This window comes from Antennarius striatus, chromosome 1, assembly GCF_040054535.1.
Source record: "Antennarius striatus isolate MH-2024 chromosome 1, ASM4005453v1, whole genome shotgun sequence".
Lineage (NCBI taxonomy): Eukaryota > Metazoa > Chordata > Actinopteri > Lophiiformes > Antennariidae > Antennarius > Antennarius striatus.
Genome location: NC_090776.1, coordinates 21,170,647 through 21,189,094, shown reverse-complemented (window position 1 = coordinate 21,189,094; position 18,448 = coordinate 21,170,647). Strand labels below are relative to the sequence as shown.

General features: G+C 42.6%; 2 protein-coding genes across 3 annotated transcripts; both read right to left on the bottom strand.

The window, feature by feature from the left end:
- Positions 1-134: 134 nt before the first annotated feature.
- Positions 135-8,204, bottom strand: cog4 (component of oligomeric golgi complex 4). Its single transcript, XM_068316296.1, has 19 exons — positions 8,040-8,204; positions 7,413-7,495; positions 7,208-7,322; positions 6,940-7,114; positions 6,582-6,775; positions 5,917-6,022; positions 5,679-5,836; positions 5,547-5,605; positions 5,348-5,472; positions 5,129-5,247; positions 3,659-3,825; positions 3,398-3,563; positions 3,083-3,145; positions 2,871-2,984; positions 2,561-2,653; positions 2,398-2,481; positions 2,214-2,315; positions 1,754-1,882; positions 135-819 (listed from the first exon to the last, which is right to left on the bottom strand). Exons 1-19 carry the CDS (start codon positions 8,172-8,174, stop codon positions 685-687), a joined length of 2,322 nt encoding a protein of 773 aa, XP_068172397.1. The 5' UTR covers positions 8,175-8,204; the 3' UTR covers positions 135-684.
- Positions 8,205-12,722: 4,518 nt separating this feature from the next.
- Positions 12,723-18,448, bottom strand: gfod2 (glucose-fructose oxidoreductase domain containing 2). Of its 2 annotated transcripts, none has more exons than XM_068313156.1 (3): positions 18,357-18,448; positions 16,369-16,717; positions 12,723-15,650 (listed from the first exon to the last, which is right to left on the bottom strand). In XM_068313156.1, exons 2-3 carry the CDS (start codon positions 16,619-16,621, stop codon positions 14,749-14,751), a joined length of 1,155 nt encoding a protein of 384 aa, XP_068169257.1. In that variant the 5' UTR covers positions 16,622-16,717; positions 18,357-18,448; the 3' UTR covers positions 12,723-14,748. The 2 variants fall into 2 exon arrangements, with proteins under 2 accessions (XP_068169257.1, XP_068169249.1); XM_068313148.1 differs by lacking the exon at positions 18,357-18,448 and adding an exon at positions 18,080-18,236.

The following is an 18,448-nucleotide window of genomic DNA, read 5'->3' as shown; positions in this document are numbered from 1 at the left end:
TTCTGCGCAGAGAATAAAGATTAGTCCAGGAAATTAGGCTGAACGTTATGAGAATGGACCGGTTTTAATGCTTCGCTGCTTGATGAACACTGTTTTCGATTTAGTGTGAGAAATATGTTTAAAAAAATATTGGAGCAAGTCTTGCTTAGCAGGATGGATGGAGAGATATAGCGGGTGGTGGGGGATCAGAGGCGTCGCACCACGGCCCTGAATTTATTAGGTTAAAAGTGTTCAAACGCACACACACACACACACACGGAGCTATTCATATATTGAATGACTGGGCTGGATCAGCTGTCTGACCTGCTTCTGTCAGTTTAATGGGTCTGATGTTCATTACGGCTCCGTTTCCACCGACGGTCGCAGAGCTCCTCTCCTCAGTGCCAGCGTCCCCGTTTCTCACAGATAGTTACAGGTTGAACTCCCAGAGTGAAGCACTTTTTAATTACATTTAATATTCTCTCACACACCTTTAATTTCAAACACATCACTTAAACACAGACCGTTCCCCCCCGAAGCCCAGCTGGACGACATCAGTTGGGTCAGAAGGAAGAATCTGAAACCTCCAGGATGAATGATGAGCATTTTTCCCTTTCCATGTCCACATCTAGCGAAAGGATTTGACCCTGTGATGGTGAAATCCGCCCTAAGGTGGGTAACGCGCAGCGATGGCCGGTTCTTGATCTACAGTCGCAGTCTTTTGATGTCCTCGCTCCTGAAGTCGATGCGCAGTGCCAGAACCTGACGCACCTCCGCCGGGGTCAGGCGCCACGTCAGGGGTCCCGAGTTTGGGCCCCAGTAATCCAAGATTTCAGTGACCTGCAATATAAACACATAAATATTAGTCTGTGTAAAAACTAGGATGTCTCAGATTTTCAGATCAATCAATCAAACTTTATTTATAAAGCGCTTTTCATAAAAAATGAGCAAACCAAAATGCTTTATATAAAAACAATACAACAAACAATAGACACAAGAAATATCCCCCCTTTTCCCCAACATTCACACACTCACACACACTCACACACACACAAATTTAAAAAAACAGGATTTAAGAACACAGAGGAAACGCTGTCCTTCACTCGCCACTTTGAAATCTGGCAACACCAGAGAGAAGTTGATCGATATGGAGATAAAAGATGACTGAATACATTCAAATTCAGTAAATAAAAGTAATAAAATAAATTCAGAGGACTAAAAAGGTAAAAATAACCAAAATAAATAAAATTCAATTAAAAAAAGTCTAGAAAGGCGAATTAAATACATTTTGTAATGAACAAAATAAATAAGATTAAATTAGGTGCCAGATATGCTGTGAAAAGTAGAGAAGTCATCTTGATTTAGAAAAACTGAGCTTCTGCAGAAGACAATTGTGTTACTGGACAGTTATTATTGCATTCCTGATTTATTTTAAGGGTTGTGATTTCACACTCAGCTTCTACGGCTACCCGGATGGCTCATTTTACTGTGATTGAGGACTCAGGAGGCATCTTCTTCTATTTATTTCTAACCTCTTCAGAAAATAGTAACTAAAACTAGCAGATAAATGTAAATGAATGAATACAATAAATAATTCTAAAGGGAAATTATTAAAATGAAATATAGCTGGTGTCACAATGACAAGTCTCAGAATAACTAACTCGGATTTTATTGAATAAATACATCTAATATGTAAACTTACTCAAATACCATTAATATCAAGGCAAAAACATATAAAATTAGACTTCATAGAGATGTATAAAGTCATATTTACCCTCTCTAGGTTGAGGATGGTGGCCATCTGTGTGAGACGAGCAAACTTGTCCCTGATGGTCCAGGTGGTGACGGTGGTGAGGTACGCCACCAGAGACCGCAGCTCTTTATCGAACTGCAGTCCTCCAAGCTGCAACAAAACCATCAGAAACACTGAATGAGTGAAATCATGAATTCACTTTTAGGCTTCCTGTAAATACAGAGCTCACAAACACGCACGCACGCACGCACGCACGCACGCACGCACGCACACACACACACACACACACACACACATCACACATCACAATAGGGCGAAGCTACCCTGCAAAGAATTCCCAGCCGCTCCTGCAGGCCTTTCTGGACTCATTAATAAATCATTGCTAGGAGGCTTTTCGCCACATGTGATGTGAATCTGATGTGATGTGATGACTGGGGGGGGCTCTAAGGTGCCACCTTGTGGCCAAAACCTAGATCCTCACCCTGCTGAACGAGCACTTCAGGACCGTCTTCTCCATTTCCATGGCTATCAGGCTGGTCATCAGGCTGGTCAGGGTGTCGTAGATGACAGGAGAGAGCGCCGTCTGGTGGAGAGGCAGAGAGGGTTTAGAGAAATTAATGCAATGAACGCTTCAGATTTATTTAAAGTTGGAGCAGAGAAGACACCTTGAACTCTGCCATGAGCTGCTCCAAGTTGACGATGAGCTGCTGCACCCAGGGGTCATTGGCTTCATAGTCATTAAACTCCTCCTGTGAGGAAAAGCGAATGTTAAACCAACATGTTTCACTTCCTCTGACTGATTCCTGCTCACCTTCATGAGATCATTACCTCCTCTATGTTGTGTGAGATGGACAGGAAGCTGCTGATCCACGGTTTGACCTGAGGCTTAATGGCTGTTGTGTTTAACTCTGTCAGACCCTCCTGTGAGAAACAAAAAAAAAAATCACATTAGGGTGTTAAGTTTATGGAAAAAAGTGATTTTGAGCAGCTGGCTCCTCCAAATCCACATTTTTGAAGGAAATATAAGTTAGATTATACATTTTTGCAACCTTGCATTTAAATAAATAAATTAGATATTTCCTACTGAAAATAACCCCCAGCGTTCAGCTGATCAACATGTGTGGTGTGAGTCTCTAACCTGTAACAGATCCTTGAACTTGGACGACGTGTTGACCAGGTCAGACAGACAGCTTTCAATCTTGGCTTGATCACCAGAGCCGGTGCCCTGACTGAACAGTTTGTTGCAGTCATTCTGTGGTGGGGGTGGGGGTCAGAATCCAAAAACAATGAGGTAAAACTATGACGACACGTAGCAGAGATGCTGAGCGACAGCACAGACATGAAACTCACCTCCAGGTTCCTCTTTAAGGTCGTGATGTTGTCACTACACACCTCCACGTTGTTCAGTGTCACCTGACAGAGGAGAACAGATGAGGAACTGATTCGGTCTGACTCCCCCCCTCTGGTACCATCATTAAATGTGACTGGAGTTAAACGACACCTTTGACAAATGGCTCAGTGAAGAGTGTTTTAAAAATTAAAGCACTACTTACTTCATTTACAATCAAGAGTTATGCCGTAATATTTCATTTTCATTATATTCTGGCCAACGTCTACTACCTCAGAGCGAGCCTGGGGTAGTAAACATGTGACCGTGTGTCGTACCAGGAATGCAGCCTTGGCATTCTCCGTGCTCTCGATGCCCATCGTGTTGAACTTTCCCTGCTGCAAGCTGCTCTGCATCAGGCTGACAGCGCTGCTGACGCCACGCTGGATGTCTTGAAGGGTTGTAGCTGGAAAGCCCTGCCGCAGCTTGTTATACAGCACCTCCCTGATGCATGAAGAGAAACCAAGCAGAGAAATGTAAAAAAAAAAAAACACCTAAGAGAAGGTTAAAATATGTCAAGGAATGGAGAAAATGCGCACCTGAAGTCGGACTCCAGCACAGAGTTGGCGTGATTGATCATCGCGCAGAGGCAGTCGATGCTGGAGCTGGAGAGAGCTCGACTGATGCACTTCTTCACGATGTAGAAACAGTCATCCACCATGCTGGAGGTCAGCTGGCCCTTTTCATATGTATCCATGGTAACAGCCTGAGAAGAAAAAAAATAACGATTCATTTAAATGCAACACAATATGCTCTGAAGGTTGATTTAGATGTCAATGTTACTCCTAACTAGAGAAATGCGGTGTCATGAATAAATCGTTTCCTTCACAGCTCTGGTGTGTTTTATTCATCACTTTTAAAAAAAATTTAACGTAAATGATTTTTGCTTTAGAATATTTGCAATGAATAATGAACTGAAACGTCTTCGTGGAGGCTGGTGGTTCTCATTAGTGAAGCCATTCAGACACATTGAAGACTATATATAAGTAAATTGCAGCACTTTCCTGTCGCCACAGCTGACTTGGAGGAACAATAATAGTTGTGTGTCAGACTCCAGACATGGCTGATTGTGTCTTTGTACCCTAAGGGGGGGGGGGGTCTCATTCATAAATAATGATGAAGCACAAAGGGGCGTGTGAGATTCTCCACAATAAAATGAAACTTGACAAAAGACGGTGAGCTCCTGCGTGTTCATCCAATTTATGGACAGTTAAGAAACAATGGCTCAAGTTTATAGACAAAAAGGGTTTGGAATTAGAAGACTGACTGGATTTCATACACAGAACGTCACAAGTCATTTTTACGTACATTCGGTATGGATCACATGTTGTTATCTGATAGTGTTAAAGGTTTGTAATCAGGTATCGCTGGGTTTGTTGTTACGTTTGAGTCTAAATCACATGTGTCAAACTCAAGGCCCGGGGGCTAAATTTGGCCCATCTCATCATTTTATATGGCCCTTGAAAGCATAAAGGTCAGAGTGTCTAACAATAAATAGGTCAAAAGTGTGCTTTGACCAAAAATTACATTTCCCACAGTACTTAAGCCCATTTTAACACTGACCAAAAATTTTTGTACAAAGTTAATGTCCTAACCTGTGTTTGACGTTATTTTTCTTTTTTTCTATTTTTATTCATTGATAGTTTGATCCTTGATTGATGGACTTCTGTGGGTTTAATAACCTGACAAATTAAAAGAACTTAACTTACTTAACAGAGAAACAAGCAAACATATCTTTTCCTGTGCAACTGTAATGTTTGTAACTTGAATAAGTAAAAATTCAGAGTTATTTAGCATGAAGGAGTAGTTACATTTATATTACATTAAAAATGAATTTGACACCACTGGTCTAAACCCTCATTGCTAAACTCTGTTGGTCATAATAAGCTTGAATTCTGTCCCAGTTGCTTCAGATTACATGTCACACATTTAATGCTGCGACTCTGATTAGTTAGTTAATTTTACAAATATGTACGGAACATTACACGGAATAAAACAGAGTCATTGACCTTGTTGACAGACTCTCTCATGAAGTATTCTTCCATTGGAATGTAGTATCCGATCAGCTCCTGCATCGTCCTGCTCAGCTGGCAGTGTTTCAGGAGCTTTTCAACGTCCTGCTGATGCTCTGTTCCCATGCAGAAAAAAATCAAATCAAATTTTTAGATTAGGGAATATTTCAAAAAGCAAACAGAGTATGCATCAACACGTGTTCACAAGTCATTTACCTTGAGTGATGCTCTGAGCGTCTCCGACTTCAAAATCGGCCATCATGCGACGGCGTAAAAAGCGAAGGTAGAGTTCTGCGCGGGCGTTCATCAGGGTTACCTCTGTCAGTACCGGATCCAGCTCCCTGTTGATGAAAGACGTTACGAGCAAAACGTCGCTGGAAGTGGAGCAGGATGTAACTGAGACAGATTTAAATACCTGGGCTCCATCCTCTCCCCCGGCATGCTCTTCATCATGCTGCTCTGGACAATCTGAAACTACATCAAGGAGACGGAATCCGTATGAAAACACGGTTGTCACTCAAACGCGCGTGTCGCGCCACATGCTCACCTTGTTGTGGTAACCTCTCTGCTGGATGAACTTGTCGACTATTTTCTGGGCCTGTCGGTCACATTCCTGCTCCAGGTGATTGATGAGTGTGTACAGGTGACCCGGACCGTAATATGTCTCAACGATGGGCTGATGGGTCTCAATAATACGAGCGATACCTGTGAACATACACTTGACGTCATCTGTGGAAAACAGAAAAAAACAATATAGAGGCAGAGCGTCAGGCCTGGGTTCTCACCCTCCAGCAGCAGCGTCAGAGTGTCTGCAAACACCAGCAGCGCCCTCTTCTCATTCAGGTCTCCTCCCGTCGCCAGGACCAGGTTCTCCTCGGCTTTGGAGGCCAGCTGTGTTACAGGTTCAGAACGAGAACACAAACACGAGACGTATTTGGGACTGTTTAAAAGATGGATTTATGATGATGACCTCTGATGTTTCTGACAATCATGAACTCATTTTCCCCCAGATTTAGCATCCAACTGTCATGTGTTATATCAAATGCAAGGAGTGTTACATCAGGACCAGGATGATAAAAAAGAAACAGACAATAATTTAAATGTTTCACCAGCACAAGTAAACAAGATTCCTGATTTATTTGGGTCAATTACATCTGCGAGAGTCTCTAAATTCATCATTTCAATAAAAATCTGTACAAGGATCCAAAATATTCATATGTTCATGATAATATGCATTGTTATAAGATCTGTAAATGCAATGAAGAAAATAAAAAACAAACCAGAAAGCAAACAGCCACTACAATTACAACAGGAAGTAGAATCCAGAACAAGCCACACAGAAAGACAATAAATGTTCAGCATCTTTAAAAACAGCTGAATTTAGGAACAGAAAATAATGATTATCAGTTGATTGAAAGTGTTTCGATACCTGAAGGTAAAAAATTCTTACCTGACTGCAGAGGTATTGGCCGAAGCGGGCGAGGCCTTGCTGGTGGAGACCCAACAGAGGGAAGATCTTGAAAAATCTTTCTACCTGAGCGAGGTCGACAGCCGCTACGGCTTCATCCAGCTTCTCAGCAACAATGACCTTCAGCTTCTGCTCGGCCTCCTGCAGCATTAGGAGGCTGGCATCCACAGCGCTGCCTGTACACATGATAGAATTACAGTGTTATAGAGCAAACATACAGTTTACAGTGGATTTGTGCTGCTACTTAAACAGCAGGCAGAGATGTATGCGTAAAACTACCCCAAACAGATTAATTATACACTGAATATTTCTCTATGACTGCGAAGCGGAGGACTCGTACTTTCTTCACCCTGACGACTCAGCTCAATAACCGACTGGTCCAGAGAGAGGTATCGATGGATGTGGGCAGCAGCCTGTTCATAGTCTTCATTATGCAGAGCTGTCTGTACACCGTCTGTGCAGAACTTCAGATCCAGGATGTCGTCAGCGCGCTGGATGACATTATACAGCCGTGTCTACAAAAAATAAACAAATATGTGTAATGCAGCCATAGTTTTGAAATTTATGGTTATATCTGTGTGAAAGCTGGAGTAATCGTGTGTATTTACCTTGGCGAGGTCTAACTGTCTGACCTTTCGGCTAACGTTTTCAGCCAGGCTGCAGGTGAAGGTGATCATGCCTGAGAGCTGGGTCGCATCTCCTTCGATCAGCTGCAGGTTGGGCCTGGAGGAAGAGAACAGATACTAAGATCTAAAGAACAGGCTGAGATGGTCGGAGCTCAAATAAATGATGATGAGAATAAACAGACCATACCCCATCCTCTGCAGCGCCAGCATCTTGGTGTGAATGGAACCCTCCTTCCCAACCAGTCTCTCCAGCTCAGCATCTACTTCTTTCTGTGTAGATTCATTTTAGATTGAATTAAGTATCTCGTACGTGACACATTTTCCATCCAACCACACAGATCTAGATATAGCTGATTGTAGGGGAGGAGACATATCCTATGGAAGTCGTTTATTACAATTAGCAAGGCTCTGGATTAAACACAGCATTATTTGTCCTTTTATTTTCAGGATCTATGAACAATATTTCTCTACTTGTCTTTTTACGCTTAACGACACACATTGATATAATATTGGCACGTCATCAAAACCTGTCCCCCAAAGCGGAACCTTTTTCGGAACCTCCAAACAGGACCAGTTCCGCATGTAGAATTTAAATAACATCTACGTATTGACGTGCTGGCAAGTAGCTAAAATATTACATAGTTATTTCTGACAATTAATAAGCATTAACTTCGTCCACGCCCTGACTTGAAGCGACGATTTATTTTATTCTGGTTGTGTTTTAAAGACGTGACGTTTCTCCCGGAACTGAAGCGGATGACGCCACAGTGTGATCACGTCAAGCTAGCTGCCGGTAATGGCCGTCCACACGAACCTCCTGCTGGCAGAGCTGCTGGTAAACTTTCTCCAGGTCCTCCAGTTCCGTCAGGGCCGAGATGGTGTCCATACTGACGGAGGACACAGAGCTGGAGTCGCTTCGTTTCAACGACAGGGTTCCGTCGTCAGCCATCTTCCGACCGTCACGGAGCACGTCACTGGGTTTTCTTCGTCCCTGAGTTTTGCTTGCTAGGCAGCGCCTTCTGGCAGGACTAAGTCTGACTCGAAAAGAAATACGAAATTCTTCATCATTGTCCTCCAGATGATCGATTTTAATATTCTAGCTGACATCTATCATACCAAATGACGTACAACCTCAACTCTTAAAGGAGATATTTATTGTGGCAACACTCACGCGGTACCTGAAGAGTCAAGCAGTTGAGTTATAAACACGTTGTGCACGACGCCTTACTAAACAGATCATGGTTATAGCTAACTAACTAACTAACTAACTAACTAACTAACTAACTAACTAACTAACTAACTAACTAACTAACTAACTAACTACATAAATAGTTTAATGATTTATAAAACGTCGTCATCATCAACATCATCGCCATCATTTCTGTAGAAGAATAATCTTATTTTATTAAGGAAAAATTATTTAGCCACTCATATATTTAACACGTGCAGTAGATACACAGGCCCTGGCACGCACGCACACACACACACACACACACGCACGCACGCACGCACGCACACACACACACACACACACACAAGGGGCCTGCACACATGCAAATGAGAGGATAATGGTAGAGCGGTGTGCAGCTCCTTCATGGTGCACCAGATGAGCAACTTGTTTTAAGGACGGTGCTTTGCTCAAAGGCCTAAGCAGTGCTCAGAAGGTGAACTGATCTCTCCAACCACCAGTTCACAGTCCACAGCTTTGGTCCACGGGCGGATCTTGAACCGACCACCCTCTGGTCCCCAGCCCAAACCTAATGCCTACTGCCTACCACCTCCAGAGTTAGCAGCTTTTATTTATATGAATTTACTTATTTAACTTTATACATTAATATTTGACTTTACTCATGACGTACCCTTACCTTTTATGTTGTGAGTTTGAGCCCTGGCTAGAATGCTCACAGGATATTAATTTTAACCAGGCCTGTAGGCGCTGTGATCAGGTGTGTTGGATCAGCAAAAAGTAAAAAACACAAACTGAGGCATGAAACATGAGAAAAGAGACATTTTAAAGACATTTGAAAAAGGTTTAATTTTTTTTTAAATTTTATATATACTGGTTTGATCCCCGAAGGGAAATTAAGAAGCACACTCTAGCTACTGATTACAAACGCATGCATACATATATGTGAGTACAGGCCCCTGTATCACACACACACACAAGGGGGCCTGTAGGCATGCAGGGGAGGTAGAGTGGCAGGCAGCTCCTTCTTGGTGCGCCTCAAATGAGCAATTTGTAAAGGGGACGGCACCTTGCTCAAGGGTGCCTCGGCAGTGCTCCGGAGATGAGCTGACACCTCCCACTGTTAGCTCACCTCCGGGTATTTTTGGGGGGGCGGGAGCGGGAATCGAACCGCCGATCTCAAATCATAGGACGACCTGCTCTACCGCCCGCTTTACCACTGAGCCACTGCCGCCCTAGGTACAGCTGTGTTTCACATTGTAGTTTATTTAAAAACACTCAAAGTATTTGAGATGAGGGAACACTGTTTGAATTTTAGAGTGGGACTCCGTCTTGATCAGGTTTTTTTGTATTTGCAAATTCATTGTGTTTACACGTCTTCAATGAGGGGGCGGTCTGGCCGGTCCGGTACCAGAGCTCTCGTCCTCTTGAGGTCACACTGTCCTGAGGTGGTAGAATGTACCTGGAATGTTCCTGAAAAACAACACGTATGAACGGCTGACTTTTGGTCACACAGTTAGCGACCAGTGTTCCTTTTTTTGAGGATTACACATATTTTTTAGGCTTTTGTTATTGCAACAAATAAATGGAGTTGACGTAAAACCCTTGACATGTTTATTTTTGTGCTTGTTTTAAGATTAACAGAATTGGGAAATGATCACAATCTGTTTCATTAATGTTTTCAAGTTTCAAGTTTATTTATTCTTATATAGCCCAGATTCACAAAGAATGTCTCAAAGGGCTTTACAATCTACACATGGACGATATCCCTCTGACCTTTGTGCACTGCGAGCAGCACGACCCTCACATCGGATAAGGAACAGCTTCCCCCAAAACCCTTTTAACAGGGGAAAAAATGGATGGGAGAAACCTCAGGGAGACTGCAGAGGAGGGACCCCTCTTCCAGGAGCGGACAGACGAAGCAATAGATACCGCATGTACAGATTAACAACACAGTAATAAGAGCAATGACAGTAACAATAACAATAATAAATGTATGACAAAGGCACGCTGATCCATCCAGTAGAGCGAGTCACCACCAGCCGATGAAGCACACAGAGGTCACCAATTGCAGAAGATCCACCACTCTGAGGACAGACTAAACAGTGCCTAAGTCATTGATCTCAAAAAAGTTAGAGTGTATGATTACCCCCCGCCAAAACCCAAAAACCACAGCTGACCCCAATGAGATGGAACCAGACTCCCCTAGTGGATGGTGAAACAGGTCCACTGTGTAGCTTTTGATATCGCCATCCAAGGAAGCAGACAGAGGTAGCCGATTGCCGATGACCCACCACACAAAGGCCTGAGAGAGAGAACAGGAGAGGGAGGGAGAGAGATAGAACAGGGGCAATAGTGGTGCTAGAGGGACCAGAAGGGCAGAAGATTAATGGGAGACAGGGGCCTAACTAAGAAATCCTACGGCTCGTCGGCAGGACTAGATTAAAAATAAACATTGAGACTGCCCCCCCCCCAATATTAGTTATATGTTAGGGAGAACAGATACGTTTTGAGTCTAGATTTAAAGATATCTACGGATTCAGACTTTATCTATAGGGAGATTATTCCACAAGAAAGGGGCACGATAGGAGAAGGCCCTCTGGCCAGCTGACCTCTTTTTAACTCCAGGAACACACAAGAGACTTGTATTCTGAGAGCGGAGAGCCCTAATCGGAGTGTAAGGTTTAACCAGATCGGACAAGTAGGTGGGAGAAAGCCCATTAATGCTTTTGTACTTCATGAATCGGGAGCCAATGTATGCAGCTAATACTGGGGTGATATGGTCAAATTTCCTAGTTTTAGTTAATATTCTTGCTGCTGTGTTCTGAACCATCTGAAGGCCCCTAGTACTAGACCGAGGCAACCCTGATAACAGAACATTACAATGGTCAAGTCTAGAGGACACAAAGGCATGAATTAAAAAATTCTGCATCAGCCATAGATAGAGAGGACCTAACTTTGGAGATATTACATAGATGAAAGAAGGCGATCTTTGTCACCTCTTTAATATGCTGGTCAAAGGAGAGAGTTGAATCTAACGTTACTCCAAGATTATGGACTGTTGAACTTTGGGTTATTAAACAGTTATCTCCAGATAATGTGAGTTGTTCAAATTGGTTTCTATGTCAGACAGGGCCAATGATTAACATCTCTGTTTTGTCTGGGTTTAGGAGCAAGAAATTACTGGACATCCAACTATTCACGGCAGAAAGACAGGCCTCTAGTTTAATTAATTCAGATCGATCATCTGCTTTAATGGGCATGTAAAGTTGTGTGTCAGCATAACAAAGAAAACTTATTCCAAAGCTGTGTATAATTTGACCTAGAGGTGTAACATACAGGGAGAATAACAAAAGACCAAGTACAGACCCCTGAGGTACGCCATACTTGACGTCGGAGAAGGCGGAAGTTTTATTATTGTAGGAGACACATTGTGTCCTATCAGATAGATAAGATTTTAACCATGCAAGAGCTAACTCAGACACCAAACTGCCTCTCCAGTCGGTCAAGGAGTATACAGTGATCTATAGTGTCAAACGCAGCACTAAGATCCACAAATAAGAGAATAGAAGTGGCATCAGAGTCCATATTTAATAGGAGATCATTTGCAACTTTAGTTAGTGCTGTTTCAGTGGAATGGCAGGCCCGAAAAGCGGATTTGAGCGGTTCAGAAAGGCCGCTAAATGATAATCTAAGTGTTTGGATTGTGTTAATCCTTTGTCAGCAGTAACAGTTTGTGGTTTTCTATTGCTTAATTTGAGCTGAACCCATTCTCACCATTTTTAGGGCCTCTGACGCTTTTGCTCAGGAATTTACATTTTTAATGAAATTTTGACAAATACCCCTCCAAGTTATTGGCTTCTCCTTTTTCATTTGGTTAAAAACTAAAATGTGCCCTCGACGGTGCTGTGACATTTGGCTTAGCCACTAAATGATTAATGTTCACGTCAGTAAATGCTCAACTAGCAGTTTGGAAACAAAGAATAATTTACACTTCTTGCTTGTTAACCGTTTAGTTGAACAAAACAAACACAAAATACAAAACAAAAAATCCCGACGTGATACACCTGTGTGTGATTTTTAACCATTTTCATATAATACACATACACATTTTTGTTAATATCTTTTGTTTGATGAGTGAAACAATGTCAGTCTTTGTTGTTTAATTGCATTTAAATCACTTTCTTTTCCAGAAATAAAAAAAAACCAAGATTGGATATTAATATGTGAACATTTCTTAATGAAGAGATGATTATTTACTGGGTCATCCCAATTTTTTCACAACTGTATGATCTAATTTCAATCAGGCAGTTTTAGTGGCTGTCACCTCAATGAAGCAGAAACATGAGAAAATCATCCTCTATGCAGATGAGACTGCCTTTTGATGACAAGATGTTTGAAAATGATGATTTAATTTGATTATAAGTACAGTATAAATTTGCATCCTCCCAGTTCAGGATGGATTAACAGAACTGTTAAGAAACAATACATTTACACAATGTGAGTTTTAAACAGTGAATGAAGTGACCGCACGTTAAATGAATACAACAGCATTTATTAAAGGACATATCTGCCAGGCAGTTGAACAGACCAGTTTTCCAACTTGAATACAACAACACATTGTGATCAAAAAACGCCTTACAGCCAATTAAAACCACACTAAAACTAAACAATTTAAATATTGTAGCTTTAAACAAATTCACAGGCTGGGGAAAAAGAACAAAACAGAATAAACGACAGGAAATTTCCTCCACACCAAGGCATATAAATAAATACACAATAATCTTCCTTTTTGAGCAATGTTACATTCAATTTTTTGCAGTGAGCAGCTGGTACATGCATCACTGCAAATTAAATATGTAGCATTTTATCAGTGCAAAAACAAAAGATCACCTGTTAAAACAAGGTCTGGACTCAGTTGGAATGTATTTTCAGTATCAGTGTGTTATGGAACGTCCTGCAGGCAAATGTGATGTGTTTCATAAAGACACTGTAAACGTGATGCAATGTGTTAAGCAGTGTTGGGATGGTGTGAGGTAAGCGTGTAAAGTGTATGTATCCTTGTATCTATGTATGTCGTTCTTAATCTTACTCTTGTGTGAGCGCCTGAGAGAAGCACACATTTCTACGCTCACACACACACACACACACACACACACACACACACACACACACACACACACACACACACACACACCAAATTCAGTGGTTCAACTAAATGAAAAGAAAAGACAGTAAGGCTTCAGAGCGATGGCAGCCCAATCCATGGATTTAAACATCTGGAACCATTTTAAATGCATAGATTGCATGGAAAGAAATCTAGTATAAAAAAAACTATACAATTACTTCAATGCTTATCACATGTAAACACACCTCTGATACATATTTAGTTGTCCAACACCCTCAGGTTTTGTAACTAAAACTTTATCAGTTAGCAATAAAAAGCCAGCAAACTTTTATTTTGAGGACCTGCTCCTAATAATTTAAGATCTATGGTGAAGAGCCTCCTAAAAATCAGTCCACTGAGGATCACCTCCTGTAAACTTGCTCATTAAAAGTTTGTATTTTCCTTCTTCACAGCAAATCTTAATGGTTAAAAAGATCATTACTTGTAATTTTTCATGGTGGAAAAGTGTTTGACTACTACATGACTGGAAACCCTGTGTCTGTGTGGAGCGATCAACATCTCTGAAGCCTGAAGTGGAGGATTTGTTTACAAGTAGAATATTTTGTTGAAATGTTAGCTCCACACACAGAGACGATACAGGCGATGCAGGTAAGGTGTTAAACTTTTTCCATAATGGAAACTTGTCATTTCTGAAATATTCCAGCTCCTCCATCTGTGAAGAAAGAAAGTACAAACTAATGTTTTACCTTTTTTTCAGCAGAGTGCAAGTGACACAAAACATTTAAATTAAGAATGATCACTTTGACTTTGGGCATTTCTTAAGCAGGGGGGGTAGGATGCTACAAACAAAAAAAATTATAATCCCATTTTAAATACAGTAGCTTATTTTCCACAATCCCTGGTATCTTGTGTCTGCCGTCGCATAAACAACGTAAAAACCTACAAATACCTATTGCAATGTCTTCCTTTTTTTTAAAATTATATGCTTGTTATTACAAATTAAACAACTCTATTATTCTTGCTCTGAAACAACAACAATCTTTTCTGAACTGCGTCCTTTTTGTTTTTTTTAACTAAAATATTTTGTGTGAAAATAGCGTGAAAATGCAAGGAGTAGTCACGGGAACAGGAAACCGTCTGAGCAGCTTAGTTGAGGGGAAACATTCAGAGCCCAGTTTTGGACCAACATTTCTAGTAGTCGCATCGTTTTCAGTTCTTATTCCTCTGCAGAGCCTCACACAGGTTGTGGTTCGGATCTGGCTCTTGACTCATGATCTCAACACACTCCCACTCTCCGCTACAACTGGACCGTTTCACCGCCTCCACCACCGTCTGCACGTACAACCCGTCTTCGAACGTCGGCGCAATGGCCACGGGTTCCTCCGCCCACAATCTGCGCTCTTTGTGAGCCTGGAAGGACTGTCTTAGTGCCTTCACCATGGAGCTCAGCCCCTGCAGGTGAGACAGGTGCATCTCTTTCACCTCTGGTCCTGCCCACCCACTATCGCCTAGCAACAGCTCCTCACTTGCGCTCCCATTTTGCTGACCGTACAGTTCTGTACCCCTGGCGACCAGCCTCCCTTCCGATCCGACTACCATCACCTCGTGCACGAACGATCCTGGCATGTTGAAGTTCAGGGTGACGGTGCAGCACACGCCGCTGGAGCTCAGCCCCGTTCCTCCCATCAACATCTGGAAGAAACAGAAGTCGTCGCTGGTGACGCGGCGGATGCCTCGGATCAAATCGTTCTGTTGCACGAAAGTCCGCAGTAAGCCGTGGACGCGATGAGCTCGCGCGTTGGTCAAGAAACTCAAAAGATCGATGATGGCGGAGCCGAAGGTGTGCAGGCCGCCGCCTCCCATCAGCTCCTCGCATGTCCAGCCATAAGAGTGATCCAGAAGGCTGGGGCCGTAGACCCGGACGTCACACACCTGCACTTTGCCGACATATCCCTCCACCAGCCGCTGGCGCATGGCAACAAAGGCAGGCAGAAAGCGGAGGGTGTTTCCCATAATGCTGAGCAGCTGTGGGTAGTATCTGGCAGCAGTCACCATCTTGAATGAATCCACGGCAGTCGCAGCTTTCTCACACACGACATTCTTACCGATACCTGCAGAGAGGAAGGAGGGACAGCCAGGGGTTAATATATTTAGACGTAACTGTATACAGTGACTTTATTTACCACCAAAAATACTAATAAAGCTGACAGTTCCTGTCATATCTCCAGCTGTTTAATCCATCAGAGGCAAAATGCCAAAAAAAATTTTTTTTCTAAAAATGCTTATCTTCTTATAATTAAATATTGTATGGCGTGTGGTGGATGTGTCGTGTCGGTCAGGTCAGGAGCTGATCGTCTCAGAGTGTGATTTGAATAAACAAAGAGTTCTTCCCCAAACACACGTGATAACGTAGGGAAGAGAACATTTTTTAAATACAGATATAAGAGGCTTTCAATACCCACTGGAAGCAGAGCTACAGCAGGGACACACGCAGGAAGTTACAACTGAAACAGGAAGCGCTGAGGTCACCGGTCAGGAATTCCATCAGATACAGTAGGTTAGATCAGCCCTGATATGACTTCGCTTTTATCACTCTGTTGTTAGCAGAAATGTGAGCAATCTAAAGTTTTTTTGTTTGAATTTATTTGTTTTAATTTACTTCCTGTGGTCGTGGCTATGATCACCATAATCCACAGAAGAATACAGCCGTCTGATGGGGATGTGTCCTTCAGGACACAACATAACCGCCATCATAGCTGAACAATGGCAGGATGACATGAAAACAACATTAAATGAATATCTAACACGTTCATCTTAAGCTGAGCTTACCCAGTGCTTTGACAGCGATCTGCCTCGTCATTGAAGGTGGAATATAGATGCAAACAAGGTCCACGTCTTGGTGCAGCAGCACGTCGTCAGATCGGCTGGTGTGGAAAGGGATGCTCAGCTCCTTTGCCAAGCAGCGTGCCTCTTCTTCACTTCGACCCCAGAGGGCACGGACCTCAAAGCCTTCAGCTTTCAGCATGGGCACCAGCACTCGGGCGGTGTTCCCCGTGCCGAACACGCCGACCCCGGGCAACATGGCGGCGGCGCTCACCACGACCTTACATGTTAACCGTGGCCAAAAAACATCTGAACAGCCCACGACTCACATGTGTGTGAAGGTCTCTGATCGTACCTGTGAAGTCAAAGCACAGACAAATGAATCCAGGTAATAAAATCAAATATGAAGCATTTTGTGTCAATTCATAGTTTTTTAACCAACATTTTAACTTAAGGAAAGTGATAATGGATATACAGTACTTGTAAAAGCATTTAATGTTTATCACATAAGTAAGTTCTGATAATCATCAGCCTATAACTTTTCTATATGGCAGGACACTACATTTGATCTATATACAATATTATGACCAAAATCAAAGAGTAACACGTGTGCTGATGTCATTGTGATGTCATTTATGTTCTAGTCCAGAGTTCAAAATGATGATAAACTGGCTCATCACATTTTGGGATGTTCAAATGACTGAAAATGTGTTCACATGATCAGATCCCTCAAAAGTGATTGGTTATGTCGATAGTCAACCATGTTCATATTTAAATCAGTTTGAGTGGATCGGTGAGTTAATATCAGTTATTATAGACTGTATTTACAAGAACTAGAACTATCACGTAGAGGATGTTTTCCTCGTGTTTCTGCTTCACTGAAGTGACAGCCACTGAATGTGCCTGACTGAAATTACATCATACAGTGTGAAAAAAATGAGTACACCCCTTTAAATAATCAGCTCTTTATTAAGAAATGTTCACATTTCAATGTCCACTAACGTCCTATCATATGTGTTAACAGAGCACACCCTAATGTGTGGATAAGGACTTATCTGTCAGCTCTAATGCTAGGACAGGACAAACATGCTGAACTGAGGCCTAAACTAGTTTTTCTTATCAGTTTTCTCTGACAGCTCCTGCTTTTGTTCACTTCTACATAACTAACATGCCATTCTCCACAAGATCCACACCCGACAGGAGTCCACGTCATCTCTACCTCTGAAGCACAAGCAATACGTGCCTGTGGGCTCCACTGCATCCAAATCAGACAATTTATCATATTCATTATATTTTATGTTTGCACAAAATTACATAACTCGGTTCTACCTGTTCAGCAAGTTAAATATGAAATATTGAGCTCAGATCACCTGCAGGAAAATGCATGAGAGTCATTCCTGATGGAGCCACACCTGGACTGTTTTCAGTCACACTACTGTGTGATGGCAGCACCTGTGTGTGTGTGTGTGTGTGTGTGTGTGTGTGTGTGTGTGTGTGTGTGTGTGTTTACAGCTAACTGTAACGAGCTAATGCTAAAACAAACGGGTTAAACACAATACATTCATCTCGTATTTGTCAGAGCAGACATGCTGGGACCCACCCCGTGTCGGTGCACCTGCGTTACCCCCACAAAGCCCCAGCTAGAGGGGCAAACCCCGAAACCAGCGAGACACACACACACACACACACACCAACGTTTATCGCAACAACTACTCACCGCTTTCCCCCACGCAAAACCCCCCCACTGGAGGGCAACAGGAGACCGGTTGGAGCTAGGTTTGAGTCCAGCTAGCTGAACGCGGCTCCCGCCTCTGATAAACACACCGAGCTAGCTACAGAACGCTACCTAGCATTTTTAGCTAGCCGGCCAGACAGCGACAACGCAAACGGAAAACCCTTCCGATACATGAGTTAGTACCTGGCAGCGTTTGTCGTCACAGTTCGTGTGTCTAATGGCGTTTGAAGCTGGTATGAAAATTCAGGATTAAACGTACCATGAGAGGCTTTTTATGGGTTTAGCTGGACACCACCGACAGATGAAGGCTGCTCCGTCGGGCGCAGCCCAGTTGCTAATGGTAACTTCAGT